At 44.8% G+C, this 14,224-nt stretch overlaps 1 protein-coding gene across 5 annotated transcripts; it reads left to right on the top strand.

Moving 5' to 3' along the window:
* The first annotated feature begins 385 nt into the window (after positions 1–385).
* On the top strand, positions 386–13,065 carry AURKA (aurora kinase A). Of its 5 annotated transcripts, none has more exons than XM_005284196.4 (9): positions 386–671; positions 1,581–1,639; positions 3,176–3,464; positions 4,765–4,819; positions 5,783–5,974; positions 7,377–7,515; positions 8,353–8,501; positions 10,155–10,329; positions 12,196–13,065. In XM_005284196.4, the coding sequence occupies exons 2-9, from the start codon at positions 1,586–1,588 to the stop codon at positions 12,385–12,387; spliced, it is 1,245 nt and encodes a 414-aa protein (XP_005284253.3). In that variant the 5' UTR covers positions 386–671; positions 1,581–1,585; the 3' UTR covers positions 12,388–13,065. The 5 variants fall into 5 exon arrangements, with proteins under 5 accessions (XP_005284253.3, XP_065422126.1, XP_065422125.1 ...); XM_065566054.1 differs by having other exon boundaries at positions 595–667; XM_065566053.1 differs by having other exon boundaries at positions 670–870.
* The last annotated feature ends 1,159 nt before the right edge of the window (positions 13,066–14,224 follow it).

Raw genomic sequence — 14,224 nt, 5'->3', positions numbered from 1 at the left:
CGCCTCCAGCGTGGTATTAACGCCGCTACGTGCGTTCTTTACGTATCATCTGCCTCTTGTTTCCTCCCTACGCTAATTTCGTAGACCGACGCGCCAATTACGGAGTTTCCGCTACAAAGTCTCTGCTTGGTCGAGCCTTTCCTTACGCAAATCGCGTAATTCCAGGCCGCCCACCCATGGCAACGCAGTTATCATAAGCGGCTTTGGGCTTGTGGTTTTCCCCAGCTAGGATTTATTGGGGGGAGAGGACTTCCTTTTAAAATGGTTGCTTCCAACGGACTCTCAGCGAGAAGCGACGACCATTTTAAAAGAAGCCCCACCCCCGTCGACCTGAGCGTGATCTCGCAAACCCGTCGCATCCCTCCCCTGCCCTTAGGCTTGCCAAAAATGGCCGCTGTCCTTATCACGTGGGCTCAGGAGGCCAATCATCTGCCTCTGTTTTTAAAAAATCAGCGGATGATAGTAATTGGCTGCTTTCCTGGTCACGTGGCCTCGAGAGGCCAATTCTGGGCCTCCGCGGGCGGGCGCCTGAAAAGAAATCAAATCAGCATCGGCAGATCGTTTGATTATCTGTTGTACGGTGCCGCTTGCCCCTACTAGGGTGTGTGTGTGTGTGTGGAGGAGACGTGCGTCAGTTACAGGCTGTGAGAGGCTGGAGCCCCCCTCGGTAGGTGGGTGACTGGCGATCATACGCCTCGTCCGTGCTGCGGCAGCATCGCCCGTTGCTGGAAGTGGGGCCACGCGGCGGATAGGGGCGTGCAGCGGGTCTCAGCCTTCTGTGTCCTGGCAACACTGGCGGGCGGGGGTGAGACTCGGGTGGCAGAGGCGGGGCTCGGGAAGGGCCAATGGAGAGCGGCGGCGGTTTAAAGGGTATCCTAAGAGGGCGGTTTGAATTCAAACAGCTCGGGCGGTCGGGGCCAGCGGGGTGGTGACGGTGAGGGGAACACGGGGCTGTGGGGGATCTGGAAAGGGGGTCGCCTAGGGGCTGAGGCGTGGAGTAGGGAATGAGGATTCTAGTGGGAACGGGGCTGCAACGGGAACTTGGGGGCTACAAGGTGGGGACGGCGTGTGTGGGGGGGGGTTGCAGCAGGAGTGGATGGGGGCGCGTGGGGAGTTGCAGCAGGAGGGGGGCTTCACGGGTGGGGACCGCGTGGGGGGGGTGCAGCAGGCGGGGAAGTATGAGGCCTGTGCAGTTGCACTTGAGGCAGCTCGTGAGCGGGATCTGCAGGGAGGTGAAGCGTTGTAATGGGGAGAAGGTTGCAGGGGGAGCGGGATTTGAGGGTTATAATGTGTGTCGGTTACAGTGCCAGGGGATTGTACTGGAGGAAGGGGGGGCGCAACTTTAAAGGATACATCTATGGTGGTGTCGGGTTTCATTGGGGATGGGAATTGAAGGCATGAACACTGCAGTGGGGTGCAGGTTGGTATAGGGTGTGGATGAGGAAAGCAGAGTGCGAGGGGTGGGGGTATGAGGAAGACATGCAAGGGGTGATGAGGAGAGGGTGCTCTGTATATAAGATATTTATAATTAATAATGTCCCTACATGAAATATCTCTGCAATTAAATGTTCTCTATTTAGGCAATATGGAGAAAAATGGTAAAGAGAACCACAATGGGCTCCCTGGTCACCGTGTCAAGGTAAAGTGGTCTCGCACACTTACTAGACAAATGCATTTTACTTGGCTTGATCATACGAGGACTATTAGGCTCTATTTGTTCACTCCACAAATTATCAGTGATAATTATCGCTGACTCTTCATCAAATAGGTTCCCCTTTTTTCTTGAAGTATTATACTCTGACACAGGGAATATTCTCCAAGCTACTCTGTCAGTAGCTCACTGCTGTGGAGACTTAGCCACCTGGAATACAACTTGTACAGCTTCTACAGACTGCTTCTGCATGCTGTTAGTCTTAAAATGTTGTTTTCTTGTGGGGTGGCAGCCAGAATTGTGATATGAGTCTTTAAATCTCTAAGACTGTGAACATCATTTTGGGATATAGTGATAGGAATGTTTCAAGCAAGACACAAGAAGTAATTCTTCCACTTCACTCAGCATTGATAAAGCCTCAGCTGGAGTATTGTGTTCAGTTCTGGGCATCGTACTTTGGGAAAGATGTGGACAAATTTGGGACAAACTGGAGAAAGTCCAGTGGAGAGCAATAAAAATGTTTAAAGGTATAGAAAATAGATCTATGAGGAAAGATTGAAAAAATTGGACCTGTTTAGTCTAGAGAAGAGAGGGGGATACAAGTCTTCAAGTGTGTAAAAGGTAGTTAGAATGAGGAGGGTGATAAATTGTTCTCCTTATCCACTGAGGACAGGACAAGAAGTAGCGGGCTTAAATTGAAGCAAAGGAGATTTAGGTTAGATATTAGGAAAAACTTCCTAACTGTAAGGGTAGTTAAACAATGGAACAAATTGCTTAGGGAGGTTGTGGAATCTCTGTCTTTTAAGAACAGGTTTTAAGAACAAGAATACCTGTCAGGGTGGTCTAGATAATACCTAGAGCATGTCTACAGTATAAAATTAAGTTGACTCAAGTTAAGTCAATGTACAGCCACTGCAGTAATTAAAGCAGTGTTTCATGTCCACACTGTACTCTTTCTGTCCTCAGTGCACGTCCTCACCAGGAGCACTTTCTACCGGCTTAACTGTGTGTGGCATTATGGCACAGTGATAGCCGGGCCCCCCAGCGATGTAAGTAACGCTGCGTCTACATGGACGCTGCGTCGACCTAACTTCATCAATCTAAGCGCTACGCCTCTCACGGAGGTGGAGTTATTAAGTCGACGTAGTGGGCAACTGACATCAGTGCTACCTTTTAGTGTAGATGCTTACAGAGTTAGGTTGATGAGAGCTGCCTTATGTCGACCTAGCTCTAGTATAGACTAGGCCTTAGTCCTGCCTCAGTGCAGGGGACTGGACTAGATGACCTATCAACGTTCCTTTCAGTCTGACAATTCTATGATTTTATGATATCATCCTTTTTTAACTCTTAATGGGTATATTAATTGAGTATAATGGAGCTAATTAGTCCATGCACATGTAGGAAAAAACACTTGCCTGCTTGTATTAATAAGTGGACAGGACCAAGGAATAAACTACAGGAAAAGCAGAACTTCTAGTATGTTGTACTTGCCTCTACTGTAATTAAATGTGTTGGGTTTTTTAGACTCTACCCACTATTGGGGATGGTCCAAAACGGCTCCCTGTGCATCAGCAGCATCCTCAGAATCGGGTACCTGGAGGTGGAGTTCAAGCACAGCGTATTTTGTGTCCTTCAAATTTGGCTCAGCGAGTTCCTGTACAGTCACGGGCTCAAAAATCTGCGCTGTCAAACCAGAAACCGTCTCAAAACCAGCTGATGCAGCAGCCTCATCCAACTTCTCTAGTTCAACCAATTTCTAGGCCTCAGGCTCCAAGTAAAAACAACGAGGAACCTCCACAGACCTCACTATCTGGTAAATATAACTGTGCAAATAAATGTTTCATCTTCAATAATCTGCAGTCAACTGCAGCATATTAACTAAATCAGCATATATTCTTCCTGCATGCATAAGAGATTGTCTAGTTTCACCTTGAGCCATAATCCTTTTCTATTATTTTTATTATCATAGCACCTGAGAATCCTAATTATGGACCAGGACTCAGCTGGGTTAGGTGCTGTACAAGAACAGAACAAAAAGACAGTCCCTGCCCAAAATACCTTGCAATCTACAAGAGAATGCTTTACTAATGGGAAGACCAGTTAGAAGGGTACTTCAGACTTGTACAGAAAGTTTTCCTGAATTAAAAAATCCCTTGTAGCTGTGACGCACTAACTAATGTGATGCTGCTTACTCTTTCGTAGGCCAGATTAGTAGTTTATTCATATGAGACTAATATAGTGGTCACTGATGCTCAGATACCATGGTAATGGTTGCAGTAGGAGAAACAAAGGGCTTGGCTACACTTGCGAGTTACAGCACATTAAAGGAGCCCCGGGCGCACTAGCTCACTACCCGTCCACACTGGCAAGGCACGTAGAGCGCTTTGACTCCATGGCTACAGCGCTCCTGGTACTCCACCTTGGTGAGTAGAATAACATTTGATGCGCCCCAGCGTCCGTGTGAACGAGGTGTTGCATTACGGTGCTCTGATCAGCCTCTGGAAAGGTCCCATAATCCCCTTAAGTCAAGTGGCCACTCTTGTCATTGTTTTGGATATGCCCTTTGAAAGCTCCGTTTGACAGCCGGCATGCTTATCTGCTCCGAGACAAAGCAACCATTACTACGGAATGCTGTTGGGGTGGGTGGGGAGGTCTGCTGCTGTCTGAATTTACAAGACAGCATGCTGACATGCTCTCAGCCCCCCCAAAACTCACTCTCTCTTTCCCCTCACATACACATAACACACTCCGTCACCCCTCCCCCCATTTGAAAAGCAGGTTGCAGCCACTTGCATGCTGGGGTAGCTACCACAATGCGTGGCCATTGCAAGAGCTGCTAACGTGGCCATGCTGGTGCGCTGTCAGCTGTCAGTGTGGACAGACTACAGCACTTTCCCTACTGCGCTCTACGAAGGCTGGTTTAGCTCAAAGTGCTCTACATCTGCAAGTGTAGCCATGCCCTAAATAGGTTCAGGCTGTCCCTGAAGACTGAGCCTGGCTTGTATGCAAAACTTGGGAACCGGATTGCTTCCAAAATGATTTTTTTCAGACAGTAGTGGCAGTTGTGTTTATGAACTATAGTTATGAAGGTGTTCAATTCTTTTTATGTGTAGCAAAAAACCTTGAAGCAGAAGGGACATCCGTCCAGAAAAATGAAGAAACTAAAAAGTAAGTCCGTGGGTATGTTGCCATTGATGGTTGTGGGGCCAGGGTTTCACTCTTTGTATTTAGGACTAAATAATATAGCAATCTGGATGCAAAATATTTTGTGACTTAATACACAACTATTGTTTTGTAGCCCATTCATTATCAGGAATGCTGTCTCTGCATTTGTAAATACCACAAAATATTTTGGAGCTATGAATATGAGATCCTAGAACTTCATGAAAGTATATCTTTAATCTGTTTCATGACCTGATAAACTATGAAAGCCTTTGCTCTTGAAGGTTGTTTAAAAAAGGAAAATCTGCATACTTTTTAGCCAAAAAAGAACTACGCTTTTTATTTAAGAAGCTATTCTGAGCAAAGATTTTTTTTTTTCCCTTGTATGGAAAACCACAACTTAATGGGATTTTTTTCCATGAAGCTGGACAAGAATAATATTTTGAAACTAAATGCAAAATGCCTCTTTCCAGACTCAAATCTTCTGCACATATACATGAACATAGGAAGAAAATGTATTAATAGCATGTGCAAGACAGAGTTGTTATGGCTCAGCTTGCAAGAGCATGCATACTAAATTAGGTGCATACACTCTGGTATATCCAAACCACTAATATGTGCACACCTTGATTTGTGTGCACAAATTGGGCATTTGTGTCCATGCATGCTTTTATCTCGGCACAGTCAATCTGGCCATGTACATTATTCCCTGCACAACTGAAGATTTGGATACAGAAGTCTGAAAAGAGAACTGACCCTTACATATCGTGTTCCTTTTCCAAAAGATAGGTTTGCATTTCTTGGGTGACTGGCCCTAGGAGGGGGGGGGGGAATACTTGGGGCCAGATTTTGATCTTGGTTAAATTGGTATAAATGTGGAGTTATTCTGGGACGTTACCCCAATGTATCAAGAAATTCTAGTCCCTGGTCTGACTTCTAGCAACTTAAAACTATTTAACTTTTTCATAGAAGGCAGTGGTGTCTTGATGACTTCGAAATTGGCCGTCCCCTGGGGAAAGGAAAGTTTGGAAATGTGTATCTGGCTCGTGAAAAGCAAAGTAAATTTATCCTAGCGCTGAAGGTGTTGTTTAAAACACAGCTGGAGAAAGCAGGAGTAGAACATCAGCTGCGGCGAGAAGTAGAAATACAGTCTCATCTTAGGTAAAATTTATCTAAAACTAGTTTTTTAGATATGCTTCCAGAGAACAGGAGAGACACAATGGAATCCAACTATCTCCTGACCCTCAATTAAAGGAGGCAGGTAGGAATATCTTGTGAAGTTACTCTTTCGGGATGGCCTGGGCAAACCAGTCTCCTGTGTCACTTATATGATATTAGGGCAGGCTCTCTAGTTTTTGTACAGTGCCAAGCATTTTCTTGATATCTAACCAAGACATCTTACAGACTATCACATGTGCGGAGCTTGCAATATGAATCTACAGGTCAGGTTTTTATGCTTTGCCACGCCAACCTCTCAAAGCAGCAAGTCAATTGCATGTCTCTGTATTTTATCCTGACCCTTATGCAACACATTAGGAAACAATTAAAGGAATTGGCCTTACAAACACACCCTGTTGTCAAATATTATATAAGGGGACTTCTCCCACTCAGTGCTTAGTTTTAGATGGCACAAGTCTGTACTGCTCCTTTAAATGTTCCTTAAACTTTCTAGTCTTCTACGTTCTGGAGTGGGGGGAATATTTAACATCCCTGAGGCTATGGCTACACTACAGAGATTACAGCGGCATAGCTGCACCGATGCAGTGCTGCTAGTATAGACACTCTAAGCTGATGGGAGAGAGCGCTCCCATCGACTTAATTATTCCAGCCTCCACAAGAAGCGGTAGCTATGTCGGCGGGAGAAGCTCTCCCGTCGACATAGCACTGTCCACACTGGCGCTTAAGTCGGTATAACTTGTTGCTAAGAGGGGTGGCTTATTCACGCTCCTGAGTGACCTAAGTTATACCAACATATACTTTAATCTTGGTAGCCTGGTTGGGAAGGCTGTCTAAAGAAGTGAGGTACACAGATAAGATGTCTCTGAAAAGCTATATAAAGACGGGAGGAGGGGGAGCTTAAACAACCTTTGCTCAATTGAGGAAAAAGGAAAGGAAGTTAAAAATATGCACTCTACAGTTCTGGAGTTGCTAGAGCTTAATTACTAGCCTAAAAGCACTAAGATATACAGCAGGCTTGCCAAACAGAAGCACTCTGAGGTGAAATGCTACAGAACTACACTGAAGAAATTTCTTGAATGCAATAGCTAGCAGACATAAAAAAAAAAAAAGTGTCTACAAAGTAAAATCAATCAAAAGGGCCTTTCTATTCTAAAGCTGACATGTGCTTTGTCACTAGTGTAAATTATAGGGAGTGATAGTTCAGTAAAATGTTAGACAGACAGCTAGCAGTCTAGCTCCTCCAGGGCATGACACTAGTAACTACATAACATCTATATAGATGACCCCCGTTTTTCCCCCCCGCACCCCCCAAAAAAAACAACAGTATTTTGTTTGTCTGTGTAGAGATGTCTTCTGGTAGAAAAATATACACATTTTCTTGCAGGCATCCCAATATTCTCAGGCTATATGGCTACTTCCATGATGCCACAAGAGTCTACCTAATTCTAGAATATGCACCTCGTGGAGAAGTCTACAAAGAGTTGCAGAAGCTAACCAAGTTTGATGAGCAGAGAACTGCTACTGTAAGTGTCTCTAGTGTTTTTTATCATCCACCAACTTTTTGCAAATGCAGCTATCTGAAGCATAAAGTTTAGACCTTTAGACCAAAATCTGACACTAAGTACATGAGTGCATCTCCACTGAAGTCAATGCATTTGGTAACTAAGAGCAGAACTGATTTTAATCTTTAGTTTTCAAACTAGATATTTAGGAATAGTCTGGAAATTTAGTCAGTACGTGCATCATGACAGTTCACTGTTGGCTGCTACTTTAGGGTCCTAGACATCTCAAGTAATTACAGAGGAGGGGAGGGTGCTGTAGAGCAGGGGTTCTCAACATTTTTCTTTGAGGCCCCTCCAACCTGCTATAAAAACTCCAGGACCCACCTGTGCCACAACAACTGTTTCCCTGCATATAAAAGGCAGGGCCAGCATTAGGGGGCAGCAAGCAGGGAAGTTGCTTGGGGCCCTGTGAAGCTAAGTTGCTCAGGCTTCAGCTTCAGCCCTGGGTGGCAGGGCTTGGAACCTCAGGCTTCAGCTCCATGCGGTGGGGCTTTCGCTTTCTGCCCTGGGCCACAGCAAGGCTAATGCCGGCCCTGCTTGGCAGATCCCCTGAAACCTGGTCCAGGGCCCCGCCCCGAGCCCTCGTTGAGAATCACTGCTGTAGAGTACAGCACTAAATAGTCAAAGGGACTTAAAAGGGTGAAATAACAGAAAGTGTTAAGATAGACCTTATTGGGATGAAACTGACGACACTGCCAATTTCACAATGGATGTCTAGACACCAAGTTCTCTAACAGTTAAGCTAAGGAGGTTACTATGTCTTTAATATATACTATCTCATGGGATCACTCTTTACAGTACATGACAGAATTGGCAGATGCTCTATCATACTGTCATTCAAAGAGAGTGATTCATAGAGACATCAAGCCAGAAAACTTGCTGCTTGGTTCTAACGGAGAGCTGAAGATTGCTGACTTTGGATGGTCTGTGCATGCTCCATCATCTAGGTAAGAACTTGGACACTACGTACCCTATCATCTCTTGATACAGCACAAAGCTTCATGGCTCTAAATAAAATCTTAATATGTATTAAAGAACATACACTAATTGAGGAAGGATGGTGCATAGAGATTGAATCACACAACTGCAACCAGGGCTTTGGAGTGGAGCCCGGAGCTGGAGTGCAGACCAGTAGGTTTTTGCCTGAAGCTACAGCGGCGCAATTAAAAAATGTGATTGCTTCAAATCTCTGCCTGCAACTTGCCTAGAAATATGCATACTATATCACGAGAACCCCAAAACTGGTTGGTTTGCCCAGTTTATTTACAGGTCACTATCATACCTTCATCCCAATCCCCTTCAATGTGTTGGTGCAGAGTGTAGCAAGAAAGCACTGTTTTAGTGTATTTGGAGCCTTGCATGCCTCTAGGGAGAACAGTAGGATTTCCGTTGTTAATTCTCAAGAGCAGGGGTTCTCAAACTTTTTCTTTGAGTCCTTCCAACAGTCTATAAAAATCCCACGGCCCACCTGTGCCACAATAACTGGTTTTCTGTATATAAAAGCCAGGGCCGGTGTTAGGGGGTAGCAAGCAGGGCAATTGCCTGGGACCCCGTGCCACAGGGGCCACCTGCAAAGCTACATTGCTCAGGCTTCAGCTTCGGGTGGCAAGACTCAGGGCGCCAGGCTTCAGTTCCATGCAGTGGGGCTTCGGCTTTCTGCCCTGAGCTAAGTTCCCTCTAAGCTGCGCAGCTGCCTATTAGGCGCTGCTCAGGGCTGCAGCGGGGAGAGATGCCTCTCCCAAAGCCCTGGACCTGCCATGGTGCCCCAGCCCCAGACCTGCTGCGGCTGGGGGACAGGCACCCTAGCCCAGCCCCAAACCTGCTGGGGGACAAGTGCCCTGACCCAGCCCGTCCTGGACTTGCTGCGGCTGGGAGAGAGGTGCCTCTCCCCACCATAGCCCCGGGGAGCCCCACTGCACCCCAGACCCCTCATCCTCACTCCAGAGCCCACACTCCCAGCCGGAGCCCTTCCTCCCGGACCTCTGCCCCAGGCCTGAGCCCCTTGTCCTTGGGCTCAGCCCTGAGCCCCCCTCACACTCTGAACCCCTCGGCCCCACCCCGACACATGAATTTTTTGTGCACCAATATGTAGATGATGTGTCATACATCACCTCCATATTGGTGCACATAAAATTCATTCCGCACATGGGTGGGAAAAATTAAAGGGAACACTGGCCCTGAGTCCCAGCAAGTCTTAACACTGGCCCTACTTGGTGCCCCCCTGAAATCTGCTCGTGGCTCCCCAGGGGGCCCCTGGTTAAGAACCACTGCTCAAGTGTACAGACCTGCCCCCTTTGTCATTGTCCAATGTGTGAAACTTGAAGTGAGCTCTTTGGAGTAAAGGGAGCATCAACTACTATGTGTACTTATGCACTTCCTTGTGTAACACAAGTTATCAGTACAGATGTTGCCCTCAAGATGGGGGTCTAAAAGTTAATATTCTACTTGTATGAACTTGATAGTTAAGTATAAGAGAAACTAGAATTTGTGGGTGGAAGCTGGTACTATCAAAGTAACTTTGAGTGACTTAGAAATGGAGAATGCTGCTGCATAAAGACCAAACTACAGTTTCTTTATGAAGCCATTTGTATGTGTTTTAGGAGGACAACTCTTTGTGGTACACTTGACTACTTGCCTCCTGAAATGATTGAAGGGAGAACACATGATGAAAAGGTGGATCTCTGGAGCCTGGGGGTTCTGTGCTATGAATTTCTAGTAGGGAAACCTCCTTTTGAGGCAGAGACATATCAGGAAACTTACAGAAGTATTTCAAAGGCAAGTATTGGGTCACTTTCACTTCTTCCTCCTAAGTCACCTATTCAGTGATATTAAATAGATATGGGGTGATAAAACTGAAATGTGTTTTTTCTCAACTAATTACAGGAAGGAAAATGGGGCCTCAATTTCCTATGGTTTCCCATGGCTAAGCAAAGAGCAGCCTAGCAGCTCTGATCCATCAGGAATTACCCTGATTTTATCTAAATCAATCTTTGGAGAAGGCTGGATTCTTCTCTTAATATGGGCTGTAGCCCAGTGTAAATTAACGTACAAGCCACAGCAAAACTTGTACTGTCAGTGGGAGGTGTGCATAAAAATCAATGTAGTAAATAACATTCAGTTACCTGTAACTTTGTTCAATACACTGTTGCTACATTCATCATCCCTCTGAGGGAAAATAGTCACTTTTAGGACCACTACTTTCTGCCCTTTGTTTCTCTTCCTTCTCCTACACCAGGACTTCCCCTCCCTTTCCCTTTTTCTCTTTTCCCTACAGTAATTCCCATTTTTTTCTCCTCCAGAGGCTTCTCTTATCCTTTTTTCCATTTCAGCTACTAGAAATGATGAGCGATTGAATAGTTGAATTTGATATTTAGATTTACCCTAGTTTCATGGGAGCATTGTGTCGAATTTGTAACTTGGTCAGTGTTTCAGGCTGCACAAAGGCTTCTACTTCACATATGAAAGGTTGCTTTAGTAATTATGAGGACAACAAAATTTCTAGCTCAGTGTCTCACACTGAATTGGTTCACATACCACCTTCTTAAAAATCATTGTGAAGTGAATGGATGGAACATGCAGCTTATGTACCCCCAGTGCTACATATACCACATTTGGGGGATTCTTGGTTTTACTCCTGGGGGAATTCTGTGCCACTGCACAATGCAGAATTTTGCAGAAATTAATGTGTGTAGAATTTCCTTTCCCCCACAGAAATTGGCTGCAGTGTTGCCAGACCCAACAGAGCCCAGCTTGCGCATAGAAGACACTGTTGGGGGGAGCTAGAGGGTTCCTGGCAGCTGCAGTTCCCCATGTGCCCTGAGGGAAGGAGACCGCAGTATGCAGGAAACTCCACACAAGCCTAGGACCCACCATCAGGCTGTTTCTCTTGCTGAATCCCTGGGCTCTGAGTAGGGGGACCAGATGTCCTGATTTTATAGGGACAGTCCTGATATTTGGGGCTTTTTATTATATGGGCTCCTATTACCCCCCACCCCCATCCCGATTTTTCACACTTGCTATCTGGTCACCCTAGCTCTGAGGGTCTCTGGGCTGGGGGGGCCACAGCTGGGCTCTGGGGTGTAAGAGGGTGAGGGTGTGGGCTGGGGGGGCCCCATGGCTGGGATTTGGTGAGGAGGGGGTGTGGGTATCTGGCCACCCGGCTGGGCTGTGGGAGTGGGCAGAGAAACAGGAACTGAGCTGTCATAGGGATTTCTTTAACTCTCTACTCCTGGGGGAAAATTTTGTCTGTATTGTTACAGACATGCTTGCTGACAGATATTTTGAAATAAATTACCAAAATAATTGAAACTGATGTGATCATGTAGTGTTATTTTGACTCAACATTTGCAGAATTATAAAATATTGTGCACAGAATTTTTAATTTTTTTGGTGCAGAATTCCCTCAGGAGTAACCTGGTTTGGTTCTGTATAGTTGAAATGTGACATGAGGCTAGGGAAAAAAATCAGTCAGATCTCATGTATGGGCTGACTGATAACACTCTTCTAAACTTTCCTTTGGCTCATCTGCATCCCAGTATTTTCTGCTTTACTCCCTGTACAACTACAAACAATTTCTAACACCTGGAAATGTTAGTTCTATATTATTTACCACTAGAATAGTAACTTATTGCTTGTTTTTAGGTGGAATTCAGATTTCCTCCTTTTGTATCAGAGGGAGCTAAGGACTTAATTGTAAAGCTCCTGAAGCATAATCCATACCAGAGGCTGCCACTGAAAGACGTGCTTGCACACCCATGGATTACCACAAACTCTACAAAACAACCAAGCAGCCGGAAGAGTGAGGCTGCTACCAGTAACAGAACGCCGTCTTAGCAAGGTGTCCCTTTCATACTATAAACAATCTCAAATGAACCATAAACAAAAGGAGAGCCTTGTAACCATGACTACTGTAATGCAGCCAGGAAAGGTTGCTTGCAATGAGACTTTAATAAAAGACCTGCTAATTAAAACAGACTGGGGGAAGCGGGGAACAATTCAGTTGTGTGAGCTATTTACCATTTTAAACTCTTTCCTATTGTAATGGAGAAAACTTTTTTATATATATATTGAGAGCAGTTTGACAAGAAGTGCACTCAAAGAAGTTGATAGAATATTAGCCAACATACTTGAAGTCCAGTTTGCATATGGGTCATATACATTGAGGTGAGGCAAAGCTAAATCTTGTGTTCTTGCCAAGGGCCCTATGATGTGAACAGTCTTAATTTTTGGCTCATGCTTTCTAATAGCAAGAGACAGTTGTGGTTCTGGATATCTGTCATGGTCAAATAGTGCAATAATCCTTGAGTTACCTGCATTCTAATTTATTGGGCTGCTAAGGTTATCAGAAATGTGCAGTGATCTGAAGCTGAGTGGAAAAAGATGAATGTGACTCTTCATAAATGTGTCCTAATAATTGTGTGCATTTCTTGCTTCTGTGTACTCTTTGGCCTGTTGTTGTCTTGAGGGGTGAGGCACTTGACATTTGTTAAATAAAGACTTGTTACATTCTGACAGGATGGTAAGATTTTCTTTATTGCACATACTGCTGGACCTATTAGACAACATTCTTAAACCAGAAAATTATAGCAAAATGTATCAAACTAAATGTAGACACTTCCTATTCTATGAAACATGAGAGCCTGATCTTAAAGACGTTAGTATGTTTTGTAGAGCCTAATGACTTGACTTTACAGTTCCATGGAGGGTCATCAGCAATCACTTCAAATCTTTATTCAGCTAAATTATTGGTATAACTGCTGTAAGTCCAGTGTTGAGGTAAAGAGTGAGGTGTAGGAGTAGGCTAATAAGAATTCTTTTAAAACAAAACTACCCTGTTTCCCCGAAAATAAGACAGTGTCTTATATTACTTTTTGCTCCCAAAGATGCGCTAGGTCTTATTTTCAGGGGATGTCTTATTTTTCAATGAAGAAGAATACGGTACACATTTTTGCCTTATTATCGGGGAGGTCTTATTATCGGGGGGATGCCTTATATTACAACGAGAGGCAAAACTGTAAGTAGGCCTTATTTTCGGAGGATGTCTTATTTTCGGGGAAACAGGGTAGCTTTCCATAACTACCATGGAAGCATTTTTACTAGTTTAAAGTAACCCTTGCAGCACTGTAACTGTCTACATCAATTTACATGACTTAATCTGTGTATGGGCCTGTCTACACAAGTTTAAGGACCCACCTGTTTTAAAAACAAGTTACAAAAACCTCTGCCCTAACCAGCATAGGGAACAGCAATGAAGGGGTGTGTGTGTCAGCCTGAAGTGGCAGGTTTTAAAAATGTGAGTACAAGGAAGGTGGTTAATGCTGAAATGTCAAACTCCACAAAATTTGGTATCCTTAATCTAGAGGTAATAAACTCATGTTAATTTTCCTTTGCATGTAGTCATGCTGCCAGGAAAATCCAAAACCTGAGGTGGAAAGAGGTACTAGTAGCAGCCTGTTTATGGGTCTCTGGTTCTTTGTCTAAAGTTTCTGTATTGAATTAACTAAGGTAGTAGAAAAAGAAGCTCAAAGTGCTTCAGCCCACTACTGTGGATACAGTAAACAAGACTTCCATACGTAAAGGTGAGCAGTGAGGCCCTGAATGACCTCTATGGTTAGAAGTGGGCTAATCTCTCCTGTTCAGTTTCCAATGAAGCGTCTCAGACTGCATCCTC

Source organism: Chrysemys picta, chromosome 13 (assembly GCF_011386835.1).
Source record: "Chrysemys picta bellii isolate R12L10 chromosome 13, ASM1138683v2, whole genome shotgun sequence".
Taxonomy (NCBI): domain Eukaryota; kingdom Metazoa; phylum Chordata; order Testudines; family Emydidae; genus Chrysemys; species Chrysemys picta.
This window is presented reverse-complemented; position numbering and strand designations above follow the sequence as displayed.